The sequence below is a fragment of the Piliocolobus tephrosceles genome, chromosome 9 (assembly GCF_002776525.5).
Source record: "Piliocolobus tephrosceles isolate RC106 chromosome 9, ASM277652v3, whole genome shotgun sequence".
Lineage (NCBI taxonomy): Eukaryota > Metazoa > Chordata > Mammalia > Primates > Cercopithecidae > Piliocolobus > Piliocolobus tephrosceles.
In genome coordinates, this window is record NC_045442.1 from 14,364,496 (window position 1) to 14,389,400 (window position 24,905).

The following is a 24,905-nucleotide window of genomic DNA, read 5'->3' on the forward strand; positions in this document are numbered from 1 at the left end:
ACACACATGCACACCGGCAAACATACAGGGACACATACAAATGTGCATGTGCGCGCGCATACACACTGCACACGCATACACAAAATACTGTGGTGTTTCATGAATGCCAGGCTGAGGACAATCTGTGTCCCATCAATAAGAGAGAATCCCTGCAGACTCTTCTGGAAGGCCAAGAGGCAACACAGTGCACGAGCCCAGGCCCTCCTCAGATAAGCCAGGTGCCGGCCACACCTCAACTGCTGGAGAAAATGAACTCAAAACATAGCAAATCAGTCTAACCTCCATAAGACTTACTTCCTTCTGTTCCTAGGAGAAAGATTCCATCCAATGCCCTCCACCTGGGCCTGAGAGGAGGCCTGCCCAGCTCTGTCCTCAGAGGGGACCACTGTTGGGAGAGACTAACAAGAAAGGCCAGCTCAATTTGTTCAGCTTTCTGATCAACTGGTTTCTCCCGTTACCTCTGCCGGGGCCTGGGGGACCCAGTGAGCAGGGAGGACTCCAGTCCCTGTAAGGTCCTCCTGGGAGGCCCAGGAGCCAGTCAGCCAGCCCTCTCTGATGGCATTCCATCAACTGATCAATTGCCATATAGCACAGTGGCTAAGAGTTCAGGATTGGGAGTCGACAGACCTGGGTCCAAATCCAAGTTGCCTCGCTTACTAGTCATGTTTCTCTTCTATAAACCTGGTCCCATGGGGCTTTTTCTTTCCTGACCCAGTAAATGATAAATCTGACTTAGGAGACCATGGTCAGTAAATAACTGAAGCAAATGCTGAAACCCTGTAGACTGTGGAGGTGTGAAGACAGGGCTGCCAGGCTAGGGGGTGAGCTATACCTGCTCCAGGGAGGAGCTGCCCCTAGGGCTGCACGGGCATGCTCCAGAGGACCTCTCCTCGGCCCCGCTGCGGCAATGCTGCCTCATCGTTCATTCTTCCTTCCCCTTCCTCACTGACTCCCTTGCTTGCTCACTGGTTTTGTACACACTTCTGGGCTCCCGCAGAGCCCAGGCATTGTAACAGGGGCTAGGCTTACAAAGGTGGAGGAGGCGCACACACCTTCTAGGAAACAGACTCCTGAAGCCCAGTCCTGCTCCCCACGGCAAGGGTTCCTTGGGAAGGTTTGGGGGGGACACATGTGGGGCGCTCTAGGGCCTGGGGGGAGGGGGGGGTGGTTATTTGGGGCAGGGATCCACTGACATTGGAGGAAAGGCTTGGCCAGGTGGAGAGGATAGAGGATGCAGCTGTAGCAAAGACCTAGAAGCAAAAAGAAAATCTGTTTTTTCTGTTTATGCAGCTCAGTGAGGTTAAGAAAAAAAGTCAAACAGCTCCTAAACAGAAGGGCAGAGATTTGACACCATAGCTTGAAAAACGTGCTATTACTCACCATGCTGCTGGCTTTCCCCAAGGGCCTGAAGTCTCCTGGCAGGGTGGGGTGAAGGGGAAGTGTATGGTGAAGGAACCCTAGGCAGTGGACAGACCCTTGATAGCTGCTAGGAGTGTCAACTTTGATGACTTCAGAGAAGTCAAGAACTTTCTGAGTGCTAAGAACAGCAAGCAAGAAGGTCATATTAAATGGGAACGAAGAAAAAAGATACCAGCTAGAAATAGAGGACCAGCGAAGAGGCTACTGCACCAGTCCATGCAGGAAGACAAGTACCAAGGATGGAGAAGAGGGGACGGATCCAACCCATGGGAGAATTCTGAAGTTTCTACCAGGTGTGGCTGGAAGCCTCTGTGGGAAACAGGTATCCAGGTAACGGATGAGTAGGAAGTTAACACTGCAGCTGGAACGCGGGGCTCAGAACCATTCCTCTCAGGCTAAAGCCAAATGAGCACAAAACCTGCTGACCCGCTAACCCCCAAGAAAGTGAGTCTTGTGTCTGGACGCGGTGGCTCACACCTGTAATCCCAGCACTTTGGGATGCTGAGGAGGGCGGATCACGAGGTCAGGAGATTCAGACCATCCTGGCTAACACGGTGAAACCCCATCTCTACAAAAAAACACAAAAAATTAGCCAGGCATGGTGGTGGGTGTCTGTAGTCCCAGCTACTTGGGAGGCTGAGGCAGGAGAATTGCTTGAACCCGGGAGGCGGAGGTTGCAGTGAGCTGAGATTGCACCACTGCACTCCAGCCAGGGCAACAGAGTGAGACCCCATCCCAGGAAAAAAAAAAGAGAGAAAGAGAGAGGAAGGTGGGGGAGGGAGGGAGGGAGTGAGGGAAGGAAGGAAAGAAGGAAGGAAGGAAGGAAGGAAGGAAGGAAGGAAGGAAGGAAGGAAGGAAGGAAGGAAGGAAGGAAAAAAAAGAAAGAGTGAGTCTTGTGGCTGGCTGGCCAAGGGAGGAGGCCAGGGGTGGGAAGCTCCCTCTGCACCCCACACGCACATTCTGAGGCCCATCAGCTCAGGTCATGATAACTCCTCACCAACACAAGCCGCACCTGGAATACGCCTGAGCTGATCTCTCAGGCTGGACGGCCCCACACACAGCACAGGCAAAGAGACGGCCAGTGTCACGCCCATCTGCCACCTTCCAAAAGGCCCTGCAGGGGGAGGGGAAAGGGAGGACAGACAGCAGGGGAGCGAGAAACCATCCCCAAAAAGAGCAGGGATGAGACAGGTGGGCAGCGGGAACAGCTGCCGGCTTGGAGAGCTCTGACAGGTGGTGCTGAAAGGCATCCTGTGACCGGGTGTCACAAAGAAAAACCTACTCTGAACTATCACAAGGACAGAAAACCAGACACTGCATGTTCTCACTCATAGGTGGGAACTGAACAATGAGAACACTTGGACAGAGGAAGGGGAACATCACACACTGGGGCCTGTCGTGGGGTGGGTGGGGGGGAGGGATGGCATTAGGAGATATACCTAATGTAAATGACGAGTTAACAGGTGCAGCACACCAACATGGCACATGTATACATATGTCACAAACCTGCACATTGTGCACATGTACCCTAGAACTTAAAGTATAATTAAAAAATAAATAAGTAAAAACACTGAAAATAAAATAAAACTGCTGCATAGGCCAAAAAATAAAAATACAAAATAAATAAAAGGATTTGTTACCTCCCCCACAAAAAAAAAGTAAAAGAAAAAAGAAAAACCTGCTCTGGCCTGACACTGCAGGAGAGACAAGCTTCAGCCGCTCCCGCCTCCTGTGGCGTTACCGGAGCCTTAGCGCTACCGTCATCAGAAGCAGAGGCTGCTTATGGTACATCCCAGGTCCTGGGCTAGATACTTGAGAAACACTGTACAAAGTGGGTTAATAAGAAGAATTTGGAGGAGGAGGAACTGCATCTCATATAGCCCGGAAGCCCAGCCTGCTCTGTCCGTGGCTTCCCTTTGCTCTCTGCTCTCACCCTGAGGATGATTGCAGGCAGGGGCTATCACAGATGAACATTCACTGGCTTCCTACTATCTGCAGGGCAAGGACCTCACCTTTCAGACAGGAGGCATGGCTGGTGTGCCTGGCCCAACCCAGCCTCCCCTGACCTTCTGCCTCATGACCTCTGCATAGAGCCCACCACAGCAGTATACACCTCCCCTCCCAAACAGGCCTATATTGTTCCACATCCACAGGGAAGCCATGGCCAACATGGAGGAAATCCACAGCCAGCATGGCCTCGACTCAGGCCCAGGTGTGAATCCAGGCTCCACTTGCTTCAGAGCTCTGTGCCTGTGAGCAACTTACTAACCTCTCTGAGTGTCCGCATCCTCATCCCTAAAATAGGGGTGGGGAAGGCAGCACCTGCCCCACAGGGCTTTGTAGTGACTGGATGAGTGTGTGTCTGTAAGGCACACAGCTCGGTGCCTGGCCCACAGTAAGCATTCAGGAAATGTTTGCTGGCTGGATAATGCTGAACCTCCTGACTCAAAAGTGTCCTCCCTCTCCCTGTCTCTCTCATCTATTCACTTGGCACCTTCCCTCCCACACAGACGTCTCTGTCCCCCTTCCCCAACCCACCCCTGGGCTCTTGGTACTGAGGATGGACCGTGGCAGCCACCTGCCTTGCACACTTGCACAGGGCTGTCACCCGGTATCGTGTGTCGGCCTTCTGCTGTCTTCGCAACTAGGAAGAGCTTCCTAAGGAACTCAGCGGATCCCACATCCCTCCCCCAGCCCCGCACTGGGACCCTCCACAGGATCTTGCCCAGGGTAAAAGCTAAATAGGGGCTCATGGCTGGGATTGGCTGTTACCCCACATGTCTGCGATGGCTGAGGACCCTCCTGCCTGGAGGCAGAGGGATGAATGAGATGAGGGCATTGGGGGGCTGCCTTTCAGGACCTCTAAGTCTGCCGAGAGTCAGTGAATAAAGATCCAAGGGGCAGGAATGGGGCTCAGGGAAAAGGGGTTACATAAAGGTCATAAATGTAGCCCAGCCTGCGCTGCCAAGAGCCACTTCTGAAAGCCGCTCCCCACCACCTGGCAGCACCCTGGCTCCCTGGCCCGTAAGAAGGAAGAAGGGCTTAACAGATAAATGAATGAATGAACGAACAGATAAACTGAAGCCGGCGGGACCTGGCAACCACCAAGCAGGCGGAACCGAGAAGCAAAGCTCTGCATTGCACGGGACAGCTGATGACAACCACGATGAAGATGGCTGTGAGGAGGAAGACGGGAGAGCGGCTGCTTCATGAACACCTGCGGCAGGCCAGACCCTACACGGCCGTCCCCATGCAGGTCTTCACTTAATCCTTCAACACTCCGGTTCCCATTTTGCAGGTAAGGAAACTGAGGTTCAGGGAAATCTAATCACTTGCTCAAAGTCACAACCAGTAAGGAATATAGCCTGGATGAAACCCAGGTCCCTCTGATACTGGAGCTCATGTTCCTCACGGCTGTCTCCGTCCCCATCTAGCAGCGCCAGTTTGGTTTAGCAGCTCAATGGCTTTGTCCCAGCTGACCCGCCACATGCCTCAGGACAGTGTTCCAGCTGCTCAGCACTCCAAGGCTGTGGACACCCAAGCCTGATGACGGAGTCTTTTGGCAAAGCCATTCTCAGTGGCTTACTCTGCCCCAAGCTGGGCTCAGCCAAGGCCTTTAGCAGAGTCATGCCTGTGCCCGTCTCTGCCCGACCAGTCGGACTCTGGCAGCCAGAGAGGGCTGACGTGGCGGCTGCGCCGGTGAGACATGCTCCCCATAACTCTCCCACGCCTCCCCTTGAGGTCGGATGGGGTCCTGCAAGGAGAGAGAAAAGTGGGGTCACTGCCCTTGGCAGGACGTGCAACTGGGAATCTCTCTCTGAACCGTTTCTGATAAAAGCAGCTACTTCGGAACTGACATGCGACAGCTGTTCTCAGTTCACGTTTCCAGGACTCTTAAATGAACTCAGAGAGAAAAATAAGACCCACCAGCAATCAGTCTAGCACTTGGGAAGATTGAGTGTTTCTCCATCTCCAGGGGAGAACAAAATATCTAAACAAGATTCTACAAGTGCCTGGTACAGGGTAGACACTCATGCTGGGTGCCGGCAAAACAGTCAGGCAGATCCAGGCTCTACTCTCGCAGAGCCCACGGCCAAATAGAAGACAAAGGTGAGTCATCAGACAACCACAGTGGGGCCAGTGGCAGCATGAGGGTGGGGAGCAAACCCTGACCAGGTGAGGTCACCAGGGAAGACTTCCTGGAGGAGGTGACCTATGAAGCAGGGGACTAAGGTTGAGTTGATTACCAAGCAGGGTTAGGGAAGTATATCCTGCAGAGGGAAAAGCCTAGGCAAAGGCCTGGAGAAAAGAAGAAACATGAAGGAATGGCTGTCAGGAGATGAGCGGCAGGGGTGAAGCCAAAGCTGCCAGCAAGGGCGGAGAGGCCGGGCCTGGTCAGCTTCAGCAAGACCTCTGGACTCTGTCCTGATAGTAGTGGAAAGCTACTGAAGCAGGTGGTGGCGAGGGCAGACTGACATTTCAGAAAGAGCCTCCTGGCCGCTGCGCGGAGCTTGGTTGGAAGTGGGTGTGACTGGAGGGAGCAAGGAGCTGACACAAGTTCAGGCAGGGACAAAGAACAAGTGGAAATGGTGGAGATGGGGCAAGAGGGGCAGACTAGGAGATACTGTGGGGGCCGAGGCACCTGGACCTGGAGAGGGACTGGACGCTGCACTGCGCCAGGTGCCACATGGCAGGGCAGAGGGGAGGGGCAGCTCTGGGTAGCTGGAGGAAGCTGGTGAGGTTCGCCAGGATCAGAGACAGAACAGCTTTACAAGACAGGGTCACAGTTCCCCCAGGAAGACAGGAAAAGTACTCTGGCCATTTGTCCAACCAAAAGCTCACATGCCCACATCAAAACTGGCCAGTAGTTTGCACAGCACTTTGCAAAGCACCTCTTCCAGTAACACCTTTGGCCACTCCATCATCTGCTAAGGTGAGGAATACTGAGTCCCCATTTTAAAGATGAGCAAGTCAAGGTTAAGTGGCTTTCCTAAGGCCCCAGGACCAAGAGGTAACACAAAAACCTGGGTCTTCTGCCTCCCAGTCGAGGTGGGATTCTATAACCACAGGTTTCCATTTTAAATGATATCTGACGTCTGGGCAAGGAAGATGATAGTCGAGGCTGGTACAATTCTCCCCCTAGAAGCAGAACAAACTACAAAAGGGCAACAGACCAAAGTGTTAACGGTGCTTATCCTTAGCTCATCAGTAGTTTTTATTTTGCCGTTTTAAAATTGTTTTGAAGCCGGGCGCGGTGGCTCACGCCTGTAATCCCAGCACTTTGGGAGGCTGAGGCGGGTGGATCACAAGGTCAGGAGTTCAAGACCAGCCTGGCCAAGATGGTGAAACCTCGTCTCTACTAAAAATACCAAAAACATTAGCTGGGCATGGTGGCAGGCGCCTGTAATCCCAGCTCCTCGGGAGGCTGAGGCAGAGAACTGCTCGAACCCGGGAGGTAGAGGCTGCAGTGAGTTGCGATCGCGCCACTGCACTCCAGCCTGGGTGACAGAGTGAGACTCCGTCTCAAAAAAATAAATAAATAAAATAAAATTGTTTTGGAAATTTCAACCATGGACATATATTATTTTTGTAATGAGAAAAGGAATTAAAAGTTAAGTTTTGGAGCTGGGCATGGTGGCTCACACCTGTAATCCTAGCACTTTGGGAGGCTGAGGTGGCCAGATTACTTGAGGCCAAGAGTTCAAGACCAGCCTGGCCAATATGGCAAAGCCTCATCTCTATTAAAAATACAAAATTTAGTGGGGCGTGGTGGTACACGCCTGTAATCCCAGCTACTTGGGAGGCTGAGGCACAAGAATCACTTGACACCGGGAGGCGGGGGTTGCAGTGAGTGAGACTGTACCACTGCACTCCAGAATGGGTGACAGAGTGAGACTCTGTCTCAAAATCAAACAAACAAACAAAACAAACAAACAAAAAAAAACCTTTAAAGATGGTTCAGCATCAATTGTCAAACAGGAAAAAAAAAAAGCAGTACTCAAAATGCTTCAGGAGTTTTACATTTTCCTTTCTACCACTGGCTGTAAGGGGCCACAGCTAGCAGCCAACAGTAGCTCATGCCCCTAGCTGTTTGCAGGGTAATTTTGTATTGTTCTTCAGTTGTTAGTTTTGTTTTTGTTTAATAGAGACAGAGTTTCACTCTCATCGCCCAGGCTGGAGTGCAATGGTGTGATCTCGGCTCACTGCAACCTCTGCCTCCCTGGCTCATGCAATTCTCCTGCCTCAACCTCCCAAGTAGCTGGGACTACAGGCTCACACTGCCAAGCCTGGCTAATTTTTTGTATTTTTAGTAGAGATGAGGTTTCGCCATGTTGCCCAGGCTGATCTTGAACTCTGAGCTCAAGTGATCCACATGCCTCTGCCTCCCAAAGTGCTGGGATTACAGGAGTGAGCCACCCAGCCTGGCCAGTTTTTGTTTTTTAATTTGGAAGTTTATACTGGCCCCAAATATCCTACAACCCATGGCTTTTCTTCCCTGCAACCCCCTACTCTTGCCTTTCGGTTACTAGCTCTGGGGTGTTCAGAACAAGGGGGTTTAATACTCCCAGGCAGACGTGGAGGGGAGACAGGAGATGCAGCTTTGCTGGGCCCTGCTGCCAAGGTACTGCTGAACAGCCTGAGCTCTGGGAAATAAATTCCGTAAATAGAGTCTAGGCAGAGACCATTAAAAGTGTTTTCCTAGCATCTCTTTATGGGGCAGAACGCTGTCACGCTCAGGCTACTGCAGGGCGGCTGGGTTCTTGTGTTGGCTTGAGGTCCCCCATACAAACGAGCTTGTTTTTCCCATTTTCAGTGAGGGCCTTAAAATAGACAGAAAAATCTGTCTCACACCTGCTGACTGCAGTGAATCGAGGCAGGCAAGCCAGGAGGAGGCCGCTCACCAAACATCACCCACTTTGTCCATCCGCATCACACTTCAGGTTAATGGTGTCTGTGGATGCAAGAGCAAAGCTGGAAATGAACAGAACATTCCAGAGGAAGCAAACAGTACTGTATAGGCTGCTGTGTTCTGGCCTTCCAAAAGACAGTGGAATTTCTTACCTTTGAGCCATAGATCAAAGTGTCACAATGAGGTACAAAGATGTTCATCTGAACATTAATTGTAATGGCAAAAACTAGGTGGAAAAAAACCAAATAGTACAATATATACATGTGATAGTTAGGAGAACTTTACAAATCACATTTATTCTGGGTTCACAGGCAAGGGCTTATTTTCAAGATCGCTTAAAGGAAGAATTCACCAACAGGAAGTAAGCCATAGGTGGGGAGAGACCGGGGGCCTGGCTGGATGCTGGGTTGAAGGTACTGGGTGAGCTCCCAATGGCCCAGTGTGTCATTTCACCTGAAGGAGGGCAGCCCATGAGATGGGAAGTTTTGCGCTTTCCTCACTGATGTATCCACCATGCCTGACACTTAATAAATATGCATCAAATGGAAAAATGTACATCACATTTATGAAGATTTTAATGACAAGGGAAAATATTTTTGATATTATGTTAAGAAAAGAGGTACGAAACAAAACCACATGTACATGTATGGGGAAAACAGCTAGAAGAAATTACATGAAGGTGTTAACTATGGCTCGATCTGAGATGTAAAATTAGGGGTAACTTTCTTTCCTTATAATTGTCTGTGTTTTTTAGCAAAATAATTTACCAATTGCTATGACTAAACCAATAACAAACAGGGAGATTGAAAAAGCTGCAACATGGCCTGAAAACCAATTGCTCCTCCCACAGACATTCCTGTGGCCACTGGGGAAGTGAGCAGCCTGGGATTGCAGGGGCTAAGTCCTCGCCAGGCTTGGGAGAGGAGTGCCCACCCTCAGACCCGGTGGGAATCAGGATCCCCGACCCCTCTACCTTTAGCTGCACCAGACCACATGAGCAGGTGAATATGTTATGGGTTCAACTGGATCCCCTAAAGAAAATACAATGAAGTCCTAATCCCCATGACCTCAGAACGTGACCTTATTTGGAAAGGGGGTCGCTACGGAGATAATCGAGTTAAAATGAGGTCATTAGGGTGGGCCCTAATCCAATATGACTGGTGTCCCCATGAAAAAGGGGAAACTTGGGCGGGTGTGGTGGCTCATGCCTGTAATCCCAACACTATGGGAGGCCAAGGCAGGTGGATCACCTGAGGTCAGGAGTTCAAAATCAGCCTGGCAACTTGGTGAAACCCTGTCTCTACTAAAAATATTAAAAACATTAGCTGGGCGTGGTGGCGGGTGCCTGTAATCCCAGCTACTCGGGAGGCTGAGGCAGGAGAACTGCTTGAACCCAGGAGGTGGAGGTTGCAGTGAGCTGAGATCGTGCCACTGCACTCCAGCCTGGGCAACAAGAGCAAAACTCCGTCTCAAAAAAAAAAAAAAGAGGAGGGACAGGGAAACTTACAGACAGACATTCACATAGGTAGAAGACCAACTGAAGATGAAGACAGGGATAGGGCTGATGAGTCTACAGCCACGGAACACCAAAGAATGACAGCAAACCCCCAGAAGCCACGAGAGAGGCCTGGAACAGCCTCTCCCTCCCAGCCTTCAGAACAAACCGAATCTGCTGACACCCTGATCTTGGACTTCCAGCCTCCAGAACTGTGAGACAATAAACTGCTGCTGCTTAAGCCACCAGGAGGGCTCTCAGCCCTCCTGAGAGCTCCAGCTGCGGACAGGTCGCCTGATGTTCCTCAGGAAAAACTAACGCAGTAGGGGAGACAGCCTGCCTTGGAGTCAAATCATGGGGAGACCTTGGCAAGTTACTTCTCTGGGATTCAGTTCACTTATCTGGAAAATGGGAGATCTGGCCTAGAAGAGTGGGTTTCAAACTCAAATTTAGCCCTAGAATGAAATCTGACACGGAAGCCCAAATATAAAAGGTAAAATAAAGCCCAATTGGGTAAAAGCCTGGTCTGGATCACACACTCTCCCTGCAGAGCAGTCTCTGAAAACCACAACTCCAGGTGATCTGTAAAATCCCTGGCCCCACTCCATTCTAAGACTGTCCAAACAAGAAACCCACTGATAGTATCCCTGAGCATCTCACATGCACCTGAGCTTGTGCCTTCTCCTTCATGGAGCTTCCGGCCATAGTGGGGAGGTGAGACTAACACCCCAAAGACAGCGGGGCCACCCTCCCCTCCTGAGAGCTCCAGCTGCGGACAGGTCACCTGATGTTCCAAACCCAACACATCTAAATTTATTTCACCCTCCAAGGACAAGCAGATGCTGTACCTTATCAGAGCACAGCTAGGTGGCAGAACGACAGACATGACGCGCCCTTATCACCCCAAGGACAGCGATGACGTCTGCAGAGAGACTTGGTCTCCCTGACGATGAAATCAAGAGCTCACGTGCCAGCCAGGCAGGCCTGAAGGGGACTGGGTCATCAAGATGTGTGAGACTCTGATCATCCTCTCAGGGACCCCAGACCCATCATGAGGCACAAAGCTAACAAGGAAAGGGGGAAACGGTGTCACCATTCCCTCTGCCCATCGTGGAATCAGGCAGGGTATCTAGTCTTTATTCATTTGATTTTTAATCAGACAAAGAACATGCCAATTCATTCTTTTTTTAAAAAAAACGACCTTACAGATAAAGCCAATGTCCCCTCTGACTTTCACGCCTTCCCTGGGGGTAACCATTGTTAGTACTCAGGGCTGCAGGCTTCTAGATAACACATGTCCTTTCAAGGAAACACACCAGGCCAGAGCAGGGGCCGGGGCAGAATGTGATGCTTCCAGCTTCCCTGGGCAAACTGTGGAGCCACAGGGAGGAAGGAAGGCTGAGGACTGCAGGAATCAGGGCAGGCTTCCAAGAAGAGGAAGCTCAGGCAGTGCTCCAGGAAAAGGAGGATTCCGATGACTCCAACGCAGCAGTCTCTGGGACACTGAATCCACTTCACCTCAGCACAAAAGCAGCTGGCCTCATTCATCATGTGTAGCCAATTCAGCTTCTCTGGGAAACTCCAAAACCCTCTCAAAGGGTCCTCAACCTCTGCCCTCAAACCACTACCGCCGTGAGGATGACGATGCCAATGACGGTGCTGATGACAACGATGGCCTGTGTGCGACACTCTGCTTGGCCCTCCCAGAGGCTCTACCAGGTTGGTGTTAGCGTCTCCAGTTTATACACAAAGAAACTGCAAACTAGAGAAAGTAAGCTACTTGCTCAAAGTCACAGGGCTGGGAGCAGCAGCACCACCACTTGATCTTGATGACAGTGACGGAGATCCTTCCATGAGCCCTCACTGCTGGAAAAGGGTGGCCTGTGACACAGCTCCAGTGACTGCAGCAATGCCTAGCACAGAGGAGGAGCCTAACAAGTATCCATCACCCAGTGTCTGCTTTAAAGAACATGGGCAGGCTGGACATGGTGGCTCACACCTGTAATCCCAGCACTTTGGGAGGCCAAGGCAGGTGGATCACATGAGGTCAGGAGTTCAAGACCAGCCTGGCCAACATGGTGAAACCCTGTCTCTACCAAAAATACAAAATTAGCTAGGCGTGGTGGTGGGCACCTGTAGTCCCAGATACTCAGGAGACTGAGGCAGGAGAATTTCTTGAACCCTGGAGGCGGAGGCTGCAGTGAGCTGAGATTGCGCCATTGCACTCCAGCCTGGGTGACAGGGTGACACTCTGTCTCAAAAAAAAAAAAAAAAAAAAAAACAACAAAAAAAGAACAAGACAGTTGGGCACAGTGGCTCACACCTGCAGTCTCAGCTACTCAGAAGATTGAGATAGGAACATTGCTTGAGCCCTGTCTGGTCAACATAGTGGGACTCTGTCTCAAAAACTATACATCAGAGAAAGATAAAGAAGGAGAGGAGGAAAGAAAGAGAGAGAGACAGAGAGCAGAAGAGAGGCAAGGCAGGCAGGGCAAGGCAGGCAGGCAGTGTTGGGTGAATAACCAAGAACTAGGCTACTTCAAGGAAATCTTCATACTATGAAGATGGTTTTTTTCCCCCCATGTTAAAAGATTCTACATTTTCCTCTAGGAATCCCCCACAGCCTGGGGCTTCTGCTCCTGGAAACAGTTAAGGCTTTGGCAAGAGGCTCTCCCACAAGGCAACTCAATCTCCCCTGTCTGTCTGCGAGGGTTCGGGGCACCGCTGTGGCACGCCAGACGTGGCAGCTACTTTCTGTGAACAGCCTCCTCATAAACGTCAGTCCTGCTGGGGGGTGGGGAGGGGGCCTTGATTTATTATATAGCTTTTGGACAGTTCCTACAGAAATATTGCCAAACAGTGGAATAATCAACTCTTTCACTCAAGCCCCCTCAGACTTTTTTTAATGAAAGAATAAAGTACGCAATGAGCCTGAGCTAAATAAATAAAAAGGCCACACTTTTGCCCAACAGACCTTTCTGCGTCACTGAGAAATATTTGCAGACCTCAACAATCTTTTATCTTTGTGATGACGTTCCAGCCTTCCAAGTTTCGGACATCCGAAGAACTTCTTTGATTTAGGCTCTCTAATGATCTCCCATGAACAATTATCCCATTAACTAATAAAGTCACTATTTGACGTTTCAGCGAGCAGACGTTAGAGAACCCCTTCCTCCTCTCCCGGTCTATCTGCCCTCTGCCAGTTCTGTTGAAAATCTGTTAGTTCATACCTGGGGCTCACACTGGAAGCAGAGATGTGTGGCAAGGAATCGCTCTCTTCTCTATTTTTTTTCTTTTAGAGGGTCTCGCTCTGTCACCCAGGCTGGAGCGGTGCAGCAGCACATTCAGAGCTCACTGTGGCCTTAGACTCCTGGGTTTGAGCAATCCTCCTGCCTCCGCCCCTCAAAGCACTGGGGTTCCAGGCCTGCGCCACTGCACCTGGCCTAGGAATCTGTCTCAATGCTCATGGCTGCCACTCACAGTCTTGGCTTCTAGGTTGAAGAGAAGGCAACATCCATCCACCCACTCATGCTGCTACAGCAATGGAGATACCCAGATGGAGGGACCGTGGTCCAGGCCCTCCGGGAGCTCGCAGAGAGATCCCTTAGGAGGCCAGGAGGGACGTCACTTCCTCCAGGGAAGCGGGGGTAGACCTTTGCCATGGTTCTGCTGCTTAGCAAACTTCTCCAGACTCTTGTGGAACTTTCTTGATTTGTCATCTCATCTTAATTTCAGTCGGTCTCCCACGCTCATTGGTGAATGAGCTCCGGGAGAGCAGCGAGCTGCTCAGCTTCCCCGTGGACAGCACGTTTTCAGGGCTCACTAAACATGCATTGAATAAGCAGGGGAACTCACCACACACACTTACAAGATACAGTAGAGATAGAAACGTCCACCCCTTTGAGCATCTAAGAAGTCTCCCTGCTTTGAGTACTGGCTGGGGCCCTGCACACATGTTTATGCAGCAATATGCTTCTGGGGAGTTGCAAGGTGTCACTCCAGACCAGGGACCCGGCTGTCCTGGGAGGGTCACTCTCCCCTTGAAGCCTGTTTACTCCACCACCAACGGGTGGTGGACAAGATGCCCTCCAGTCCCCTGAGCTAAGGATTCTAGGATTTTTTTTTCCAGGAGCCACCAGCTTCCCCTCCCCACTCAGTGGCTGTGAGACTGTGGTTGAGTCACGTATTGCGCCGAGTTGCCTCATCCGGATGGTGAGGATGGCCGGGGGGTTACAGCAGATGCTTCCTACGGTGCCTCCTAGGGCCAGACTTTAATTACTTTAAGTGTAAACTGCTGGCTAAGGTTAAATTTGGGTACAGCAAACACACGTCACCAATTTTTTTAAAAGAGCTCTAATTTCTTTTTCTTTTTTTTTTTTTTTTGAGATGGAGTCTCACTCTGTTGCCCAGGCTGGAGTGCAGTGGCCGGATCTCAGCTCACTGCAAGCTCCGCCTCCCGAGTTTACGCCATTCAAAGAGCTCTAATTTCAAATATTTCACCTCATTCATTCCTTCATTCACCCAGTATTAACGAACCCCTATTATGTGCCAGACACTGTTCCCATAGTGAACCAAGACACAGTTGCTATTAACATAGAACATCTAGTCCAGTGTGGGAGACAGAAAATACACAAGTAAACGAAAAGATGACTTCAGACAGAGTTATGGGCAAGAACATTAAATAAACAGCACTATGGAAAAGGATGCAATTAGAGGGAGGCTATGGTTTCTTTTTAGAAGGCTTCTCTATGGAGATGATATTTGGACTGAGACCTTAAAGTCCCCTGGAAGAAAGAGTGTGAGGAAGAACATTCCAGGTAGAGAGAACAGCAGGTGCAAAGGCTCCGGGCTGGAGACAAGCGTGTGGTATTCAAAGGACAAAAGGGAGACCAGCTTGTGAATGGAGGAGGAGGGAGGGATCCAAGATGAAGGTGAGGGCCAGTTCATGTAGGGCAGCACGGGGAGGGCACTGCCAAAAGGACCATGGATAGGATTTAGGGAGTCCATGGACTGGGGTGGAGAGAAATGTCATCTTTCTTTTCACCAACCTCTAACTGAAAATTTGCACTTCCTTCAATTATGAATGTAGACAACAACCTACAATAATGTCAGCAGTGCCCGGGACTTGTCACTGACAGAAATCAAAGATCCATTCCTATCAATTGTTGCAGATATCTGAAAGCTCACTCAGGTTCATGACAAGTTCAAAATTACAAGAGCAGGCCGAGTGCAGTAGCTCACGCCTATAATCCCAGCACTTCGCGAGGCCGAGGAGGGAGGATCACTTGAGCTCAGGAGTTTGAGACCAGCCTGGGCAACATGGCCAAATCCCATATCTACAAAAAATACAAGAATTAGCTGGGTATGGTAGTGCACATTTGTAGTCCCAGCTACTCGGGAGGCTGAGGTGGGAGGATAGCTTGAGCCCAGGAAGCAGAGGTTGCACTGAGCCAAGATCATGCCACTGCACTCCAGCCTGAGGGACAGAGTCAAACCCTGTGGCAAAATAAAGAAATAGAAATAAATAAATAAATAAATAAATAAATAAATAAATAAATCAAAATTACAATAGCTATTAGACCCACAGTTAGACCTTATAATTTAAAGTATTAACAAAGAAGCACATCTATTTCTGTACCATACATTTTAGAAGTATGTGGTAAGCATACTTAAAAAGGATCAGTTTCCTCTGTAACCCTATGTATTCTATTTTGTATATAAAAGCATTCTTCTGATAAGGGGTCTATAGGTTTCACCTTAGGGCAAAGTGCTTACAAGCCACAGTGAGGAGTTTGGGTTTTACTGAGTGGGATGGAGAGCTGTTCAGGTGGTTTCAACAGAAGAATGATTTCACAGGGTGCAGTTTTCATTTTTCAAAACTCACGCTGGCTGCTAGGTGGAGATGGTCTGTGGCCGTCCAGGGCAGGGCTGAAGGCAGAAGGCCAGGGCTCTAACAGACCACTGTTTGGGGCCATCCAGAGATGGCAGCATCCTGGAGTCCTCATGGGTTCTGTCCTCAGCTCTGATCAAGAGCCTTCTCATGGCACCACCTCACACCCCAAAGGGGCCCTGTCACCTTGGCAAAAAGCCTGCCCCAGGACATCCTCCCAAAGAACTTCAGAAACTGAGCTCATGTGTCCACAAGAAAAATAAATGTGGTATTGGCCACTGTTCGGTTTGTGTATTGGTCTAGGAAAGAAATGAGAATTTTATTTTAAAAAGGCTTCCAGCAGGACCCCAGCAGAGACTGGACAAACACCTCAGCGACGGACTGTAAACAGTGGGAAGGCCCAGACCCTGGCCCCGTGGCCACGAGCTGCAGCCCCATGGCTCACGTCAGCCTTCCTGCCCTTCCCAGGCCTCTCTCCCACGGCACTTACACACAGAGCCTTTTCAATACCCTCCGGCAGAACAGAAGAATCCATTTCCACACGCCAGCATGCACGTTCCTCACACCCTCCCAGGGGAGTGGGCCCTGCCAAGAGGCCAGTTTATGGACCTAGAAGGACAGACAGGGCTGGGGCCCATGGTGGGGGAGTGGTCCATGGATGGAGAAAAGCTCAGAGCCCAATCCTGTGCTCCCAGGTCCCCCACAGCAGAAGTGAACGAGGTGGGGCCAGGCAGACTAGAGGCTGAGGGACACTCAGGTGCTCCCAGGACAATACCTGGAGCTCATGGGGAGGAGGTCTAGAGGGAGGACATCTCAGAGTCTTTTTTTTTTTTTTTTTTTTTGGGATGGAGTGTTGCTCGTCACCCAGGCTGGAGTGCAGTGGTGCAATCTCAGCTCACTGCAACCTCCACCTCCCAGGTTGAAGCGATTTTCCTGCCTCAGCCTCCTGAGTAGCTGGGATTACAGGCACCTGTCACCATGCCCGGCTATTTTTTGTATATTTAGTAGAGGCAGGGTCTTCCCATGTTGACCAGGCTGGTCTCTAACTCCTGACCTCACGTAATCTGTCTGCTTCGTCCTCCCAAAGTGCTGGGATTACAGGCATGAGCCATCACGCCCATCCTAGATCTGAGAGTCTTAATTTGGAAGGAGGGCGCTGGGAGGGGCACCAGGCCTTGGCAGGGCTAGTTCATCTCAAAGTATGAGAAGCTGTGTCTCAGGGGAGAAGCAGAAAGCCAGGGTGCGCTGGCTGTTTGAATCCAGGACTAGGTTTGCACTGAACCTAGTCCTAGACGATGGACTGAATGGCTGTGTCCTCCCTGAAACAGACGTGTTGAAACCTAACCCCCAGCATGATGTTAGGCATTTGGGAGGTGGTTTGGTCATGAGTCTGGAGCCATCACGAATAGGATTAGTGCTCTTATAAAAAGAGACAAGAGCGCGCTCTCCACCTCCCCCCCACTCCCCACCATGCAAGGATACAAGAAGATAAGAAGATAGCCAACTATAAACCAGGAAAAACTGGGCCCTCGTAGGACACCAGATCTGCTGGCATTTTCATCTTGGACTTCCCCACCTCCAGAACAATGAGAGATAAATGTCTGTTGTTTAAGCCACCTAGTCTCTGGGAATTTGTTATAGCAGCCCATGCTAAGACACACGTTACACGAAGGAGGAAAAGGGGGCGCAGTGGCTCACACCTGTAATCCCAACACTCTGAGAGGCCAAGGTGAGTTGATCGCTTGAGGCCAGGAGTTTGAGACCAGCCTGACCAACATGGCAAAACCTCGTCTCTACCAAAAATACAAACATTACCCGGGCATGGTGGCACGTGCCTGTAATCCCAGCTACTAGGGAGGCTGAGACAGGAGAATTGCTTGAACCTAGGAGGCAGAGGTTGCAGTGAGCCAAGATCACGCCACTGCACTCCAGCCTGAGTGACAGAGCAAGATTCCATCTCCAGAAAAAAAAAAAAAAAGCAGAAAGTAGGTGTCTGAGTTGCTGGCATGAACTGTAGCAGAAATGTGACAGCTCTACAGTAGCCAGCTGTGCCAGCAGCTCCTAGCTCAGCTTGGCTTGGCTGCCCCTTTGCAGGGTCTCTGGCTAGAGAGAACAAGCTGAACAAGCTTTTCTGCAGGGGGAAGGAGGTTTTTTGTTTTGTTTTTTGTTTTTTGAGGCGGAGTTTCACTCTTGTTCCCCAGTGGTGAATTTTAACAATCCAGTTCCTCCCCAGAGAGCCTTTCACACTTGTGGGGCAAACAAGACACTGAGGAAGGGTGCTCTGGCAGAAGAGGACCCTTCTGTGCTCTGAGAGACTCTGGCCTGGAGCTCATTTAAATTCTGAAGTCAAAAGAGGCTTCTCTGAGGAACTGGCCTTCATATATGGCTGTGCCCCACAGCACTCCTGGCATCACCACCTGCAGACAGTTTAGCCAGGGCCGGGAAGCACCACCCTGCCAGGTGAGTGTGGCTGTGCAGAAGTGCCCGCTTCTCACAGTGCTCCCCTTGGAGATGCTTTCCTCCTGTTGTAAGCTCTCACCTCCAACTCAACACCCCAGAAAGATCTCTCCGAGCATCCCTGTGGCCCTGGGGATGAGTGCAAGACGTTCCCCGGGGCCACCGCGAATGGGTTGTGAGATAACATCCCTCAGTTGGGAGAAGCTGGGCCCGGCATCCAGGAATGGCTTTCTGGGCAGCCAGCACACCCAGGATGAAAATGACAGAGAAGGCTCGGCTCACCAGAAAGGGGGTACTCACTGGGCACACATGGGTGAGTTGCCACCATGGCAACTAAGGTCTCCTCCCCAGTCCCACCCCAGGCCCTGTTCTCTCTGAGCCAAAATTAGTATGAAGAACAAAATGGCCCCCCAGGAGGAAACGGCCAGTCACCCAAGGGGTTCTCCCTGGCTCCCCTCTCTGAAAGCCCCCCGTAAAGTCTCAGTGGTCAAATCCTCCCCAGTAAGCTCCAGCCCCAGGAACACAACCCCTCTTCTCTTCCACCTGACCCCGAGTGCCCCCAGCAGAAAAGCATCAAGGGTGCACATGACATCATGGCACCGTGGTGTCTGTGGGAACTCCAGAAAGCACGCCAGCGTGCAGAGGAGCGTGGGCCCCTGGTCTTCCAACGAGGGCACCAGCTAAGCCCTTTACACACATGGTCTCATCTGACCCACCCCACCACCCAGTGACTGGGTTCACAGTCAGTGTTACAGCTGAGGAAACAGGCTCAGCAGGATAAATTAACTTGCCATGTGGCCAGCAGAGAGGGCAGGATCTGAACCCACGTCTGCCTGGACCCAGAGCCCCGGATCCCTCAGGCCAGCTCCACTCTCGGCCGGAGAACACCGTGGGGATTCTGATGTGCCTGGGATTTTAGGGATGGAAGGTGGGTCTTGAGGATGTTTCCTGACCCTTCGGGATCCCGCCTTGCTTCACCTGCTCACGCCTGCCTTTGTGGGGCAGGGCACAGATGGCTTCCTATCACCTATCAACGTGGAGTGTGGACTGAGCGGCCCGGGGCCAGGACGGAGCAAGCCTGGGGGTGGCAGGTGAGTCCCCCCGGCCCTGGAAACTGGTGGGGCCAGGCCGTGAAGAGGCCATTTAGAAAAGCTGAATAAATGGCTGCACGTGGCCTCGAATTCCAGGGCAGGCACAGGGCAGCTCACCCCAGGCCCTGGGCAGAAGTCCCCAGAAAAGGTGGGTCTATGGAGTTCTGGGCGGCACGACCCCATGCCCAGCCTTCAGTGGACTTGAGTCTTCTTAAACGTGTTCAGCATGTCCATGACCTCTGACAATAATAAGCGGATGGGGAGCCCTCACGCGGTGACAGGGAAGGACCCACCCAGGGCACAGAGGGAAGAAGGGCCGGGACCCCAAACACTCTGGAGTAGGGCCTCACAATATGCCTGCCCCCTGGGCGCTCTCACCCAGGCACCCAGGCCTCCTCACCACAGCTGTGTCCTGCATGGGATCAGGCACAGACCCACTTGGTTGGCTGCTCTTAGAGGTGCCTGGTGTGTGTGTGCTGGATACAGGGGCCTAAGCTGTGCCACTGAGCCCAGTGGCTCCTCAGGAGCACTGGCATCCCCAGCAGGTGGAAAGGGGAGCCTTACCTCATCCCGCTCTCAGCTCCCAAAGCCTGGGCTGCCTCCTGAGGGCAGGACCACAGGCTCCAGGAGGAAAGGGGAGAAGTTACAAGAGGGGGCTCTGTGCTGGGCTGGCCCACCTCCACCACCCTCCCACCAGCTGTGTGACTTTGGGCCAGTTACAGAACCACTCTGTGCCTCGGTTTCCCCATCTGAAAGGTGAAGTGAAATATTAAATAATAGCACCTGCCTCAAAGCGTAACTGGGAGGAGGTCACTCTGCCCAGCACATGCCATATATTCAGTGAATACTGGTTGGCTGTTCATGTCGATTAGCAAAGAGGTCAGCCTGGAGCCCCTACCTGGAAGCATGATGCTGTGCCCACTGGTTGGCATTTGCCTCCCTGCACAGACGGCCTGGCAGCTCACCCGTTTGCCTCAATGCACAGATGGCTTGGTGGTTCACCTGCTCCTCGCTCCCCCCACAGCTCCCAGGCAGGACAGCTTACCTATGGTCCTTCGGAGGTCTTCACACTGGCTAATGTGAGGGAACTTCAGGATTTCCTTCCACTTCTTGCTTTTCCCTTTGCGCTTTCCTCCGCCCCCTGTAGAGATGGGGAAAAAGATTCCGGACTGAGGCTCCAGAGCCTGCGGCGCCCCCGCAGTGAGCCTGCCCACCAGCCTCCTGGGCTGAAAGACAGGGACGGCTGTAGGTCAAGCCAGTGACACACCCCCAGCCCAAGACATACACATACACACATACCACACCCCCCCAACCTCTTCCTCCCAGGTGGGCTCTGAGCCTCAGTCTCCCATACAGTCCTGCCCAACCCTGATCCCCCAGCACTGAGGCCCGGGGCTCCCCTGCACCCCACCCACACCAGGCATCCCCCACTGCTGTTCCCTCACACCAGACCACAGCCTTCCCACAGCAGGGGCCAAGCCTGCCATGTCTGAACGTCCCCTTTAGCTTGGGACATCCCTGTGGGGCGGAGGCACAGGCAGGGGCCCATGGCCCCTCATGGCCCTGGTTTTGTCCTCTTGCTTTCTGTGGAGAGTCTCCTTCCCCAGCTGGAGGCCAGATGTTGGGGGAAAAGGACTTCAGTTTCCACTTGTCAAGTACCCCCTTCTTCTCCCTCCTCACAAACCCCAGAGTCTCTGAGGCTAGAAGGAAGGAGGGACTCCTGAGGGGCCCTGCCTGACGTCCTCCCCAGTGCACACGAATACTGAGCATGTGGATGTGATGAACATGCACACACAAGCATGTAATGCACACACCTAATGAACGTGCACTAGTAATGAACACACGCACAGACATGTGTAACGTGCAGAACCACATGAGGCGCACACAGGTGTTCCCATCATCCTCACACTCCTGGTCCAAGGGTTGGTGGACAGGTGTCAGGACGCACAGGTGCAAACAGCGATGGGGTGCAGCTCTGGGCCTGAGTGTCCCTGAGCCCACCAGCGTCTGGGCCTTGGACCTGGAGGCACTGCTGTGCCATGTGGCTGGAGGGCTCCTGGGGACCGAGGTGCTGTTACCCACCCTCCATCCTTACACTGGCCCTTAGCCACCATCTGTCCATGACTCACCACAGGTCATGGAGACCTTTGTGCCCCTTGGTTATCAGGATTTTATGTAGCTCATCTGCTTGTTCCGGGTGGGTACGCAGCCCCTCCACTCTCTCACCCTTCCAGGAATCGGCTGAGCAGGACAAGGCCCCGTCTGCACACCAACAAACCCAGGGGAGCCCAGTGGCACTCCGCTCCAGTGCTCCCCGGGCCAGCCCAACCTGTCCTCCACCTTGCTCTGGCCCTGTGGCTGTCCCCTGCTGTCCAGGCAAGCCTGGACAAGCACCCACCGTCTCTGAGTCCTTGTCCGTGAACTGGAGACAGTAAGGCCTTCCTCCCAAAGCTGAAAGGAGGGATAACAAGGTAGCGTGTGTTTAAAAGTAGGCACAGAACTGGGGCTTCTTAACTGTCATCCAAGCTATCCTGGAAAGCTAAGGTCATGGCCCTGATTAGCCAGTGCACCTGCCTCTGAGAAGGGGACCAGAACTCCGCTCCTGGTGGCCAGGAAGCAGGAGAGGGTGCTGATGGGGAGGAGTCCATCTCTCTCCTCTCCTCTTATCGAATCTTCAACCCCACTCACTCCTCTCCAACCAGCCCCAGCGTCCTCCTCTCAAATCTCCACAGACAGCCAAGGTCTCACACTCCGAGGGACAGAAGGAATGCATATTGGGCACCTGCCGTGGTGAGGCTCCATCTGTACATGACCTTGTTTAATCCTCAGAATGACCCTTTGAGAAAGAAATCACTGGGGCTGCTGGTGGCTTGACCCACACCACACTTACTCTTTCCGCCAACGGGGGCCACACACATAAGTGCCCACACATTTCATGCACACATAAACATACACATGCAGACTGCTCAGCCCTGTACTGGCCCTGGCCGGGGCCAAGCCCCTCACCTGCAGGCTTCACCCTTACTCTACAAGGCAGGAACTTTTTTTTTTTTTTCTTTTTTTTGAGACAGAGTCTCAGTCTATCACCCAGGATGGAGTGCAGTGGTGCAATCTCGATTCACTGCAACCTCTGCCCCCCGGGTTCATGCGATTCTCCTGCCTCAGCCTTCCGAGTAGCTGGGAATATAGATATGCACCACCACGCCCAGCTAATTTTTCATATTTTCAGTAGAGACAGGGTTTTACCATGCTGGCCAGGTTGGTCTCAAACTCCTGACCTCAAGTGATCCGCCTGCCTTGGCCCTCCAAAGTGCTGGGATTATAGGCATGAGCCACGGCGTCCAGCCAGCCGGAACTATTATATACCCAGTTGACAGATGAGGAAATTGAGGCCTGGGGGAAAGGTAGCAAGTCACCTATGGCCCCGTGGCTCATAAATGGCAGAGCCAAGATCCCAGCCTGAGCAGAATCCAGACTCTGGGCTCCTGCTCTTACTGTTCTGTCTGTAAACCACCATTTTGGGTACCCTGAATACAAGAGAAATTCTCCAAGGATCAAAGAGAAAGCTGGTGTCAGACTTCAGGAGTGACGCGGCAGCCATAACAGGAGCAGAAGCAAGGATCTAGTTGGGGCCGCAGCCTGTGAGCTCCCAGAAAAGCGGCAGGCTGGACCAGAGGCCCGCAGGGTCGCCAGTGTGTCCCTTAGGTGGCTTGTTTATCTGCTTGCTTGTTCACTGAACCAGTTGCCAACACTGAAAAATTAGGAGATTCCCAGATGACGACACAAAGGTCTCCGAATGATATAATGGATGCTGGGGACTTGGGGGAAGGTTGGGAGGGAGGTGAGGGATAAAAGACTACACACTAGCTACAGTGTACACAGTTCAGGTGACGGGTGCACCAAAATCTCAGAAATCACCACTAAAGAACATTCCATGCAACCAAACACCACCTGTTCCCCTAAAACTATTGCAATAAATAAAAATGAGGAGATTTCACGTCGAAATCCAGATCTTGGGCATCTCTCGCACAGCCAGGCACCCCACATGGCAAGAATCAGCCGGAGCTGGGCAGCAGCTGCCCGGGGGACAGCGCATGTGGCCTCCAGACGAGTCAATCCTCATCCAGCCGCAGCTCTCATTCAGGCGGCCTAGAGGTTCTACGCACGCCCAGAGAAGGGCCACCCTCTCAAGAAATCAGCCTAAACCCTAGCTCAGCAGAGTCAGACATTCCCATCCCAGCAGCTGTGAGGCCTGGGAGGGTCGTTAGAACTCGACAGGTCTATCCCCTGCTCCTCATTCCCCTCACACACTACTGACTCTCAGACCTGCAGGCATGAAGCACCATTTTTTGCATGCGGCAAAATATGCATAACATAAAATGTACCAGTTTAACCATTATTTAGGTGAATGAGTCAGCGGCATTAAGGATGTTCCCATTGCTGTGGAACCATCACCACCTTCCGTCTCCAGGACTTTTTCACCATCCCAAACTGAAACTCTGAACCCATTAAACATTAACTCCCGTTCCCTCCTTCCTCCCAACCCCGGCAACCTCTCTCCCACGCTCCATGTCTATGACTGTGACTACTCTAGATACTTCGTATAAGGGAATCCTACAATTCATGCTCTTTTGTGTCTGTTCTTTCACTTAGCGTAATGTCCTCGAGCTTCGCCCATGTTGCAGCACGTGTCAGAACTTCACTCGTTTTGAAGGTTGCATAATATTCTGTTGTACGGATATACAATCTTTTGTTTATCGTTCATTTGGGGACACACATGTGGGCTGTTTCTACCTTTTAGCTATTACAAATAACGCCGCTATGGATATTTGCATACAAGTATCTGTTCGAGTCCCTGCTTTCCATTCTTTTAGATATATACTCAGGAGGGAAATTGCTGGATTATATGGTATATATGTTTAAGTTTTTGGGGAACTGATGAAGCACTCTTGACAATACAGATTGCTAGGCTGCACCCCAATCCTCTGTGACTGGACCCCAGGAATGTGACTTCTTACAAGGATCCCCGAGTGATTCTCAGGCAGCCAGTCTATGGAAACCAGGAGTCTATTTTGTACACGCACACTTATAGATTTATTCATTAAGAAAGTTAACGTAGGTTCACTGATTCGTTCAACCAATATGTGTTGAGCACCGATGAAGCGGCGAGCCCTCTGCAGGTGCTGGACGCAGTGTCGCTAGCGGGGAAGACAGACATCAAAGGCGTTACTTCAGTGGTTCCCAACCCCAGCGAAGGCCTCCCAGGGAACATTTGGCAATGTCTGGAGACATTTTTAATTGTCACCACTGGGTGGAGAGGTGCTACTGGCAGCTAGTGGGTACAGGCCAAGGATGTGGTTAAACATTATGCTGTGCACAGCACAGCCCCCTAGAACAAAGAATGGCTGGCTCTAAAATGTCAAGGGTTGGGGCCAGGTGTTGTAGCTCATGCCTGTAATCCCACCACTTTAGGAGGCCAAGATGGGAGGATTGCTTGAGCCCAGGAGTTCAGACCGGCCTAGGCAACATAGCAAGACTCCATCTCTACTAAAAATAATAAAATAAGTAGCTGGGCATGGTGGTGCACAGGACTGCCTGGACCCAGAAGTTCGAGGCTGCAGTGAGCTACGATCATGCCATGGC

At 51.7% G+C, this 24,905-nt stretch overlaps 1 protein-coding gene across 4 annotated transcripts in view; it reads right to left on the reverse strand.

Annotated features, from left to right (window-relative positions):
• GRK5 (G protein-coupled receptor kinase 5) overlaps positions 1 to 24,905 on the reverse strand; it is a 255,238-nt gene that overhangs the window by 112,851 nt on the left and 117,482 nt on the right. For all 4 annotated transcript variants that reach the window (XM_023224349.1, XM_023224348.2, XM_023224351.2 and 1 more), the window contains exon 2: positions 20,308 to 20,403. In XM_023224349.1, the coding sequence (XP_023080117.1) occupies positions 20,308 to 20,403 (96 nt within the window). The remainder of the gene's footprint in view (positions 1 to 20,307; positions 20,404 to 24,905) is intronic.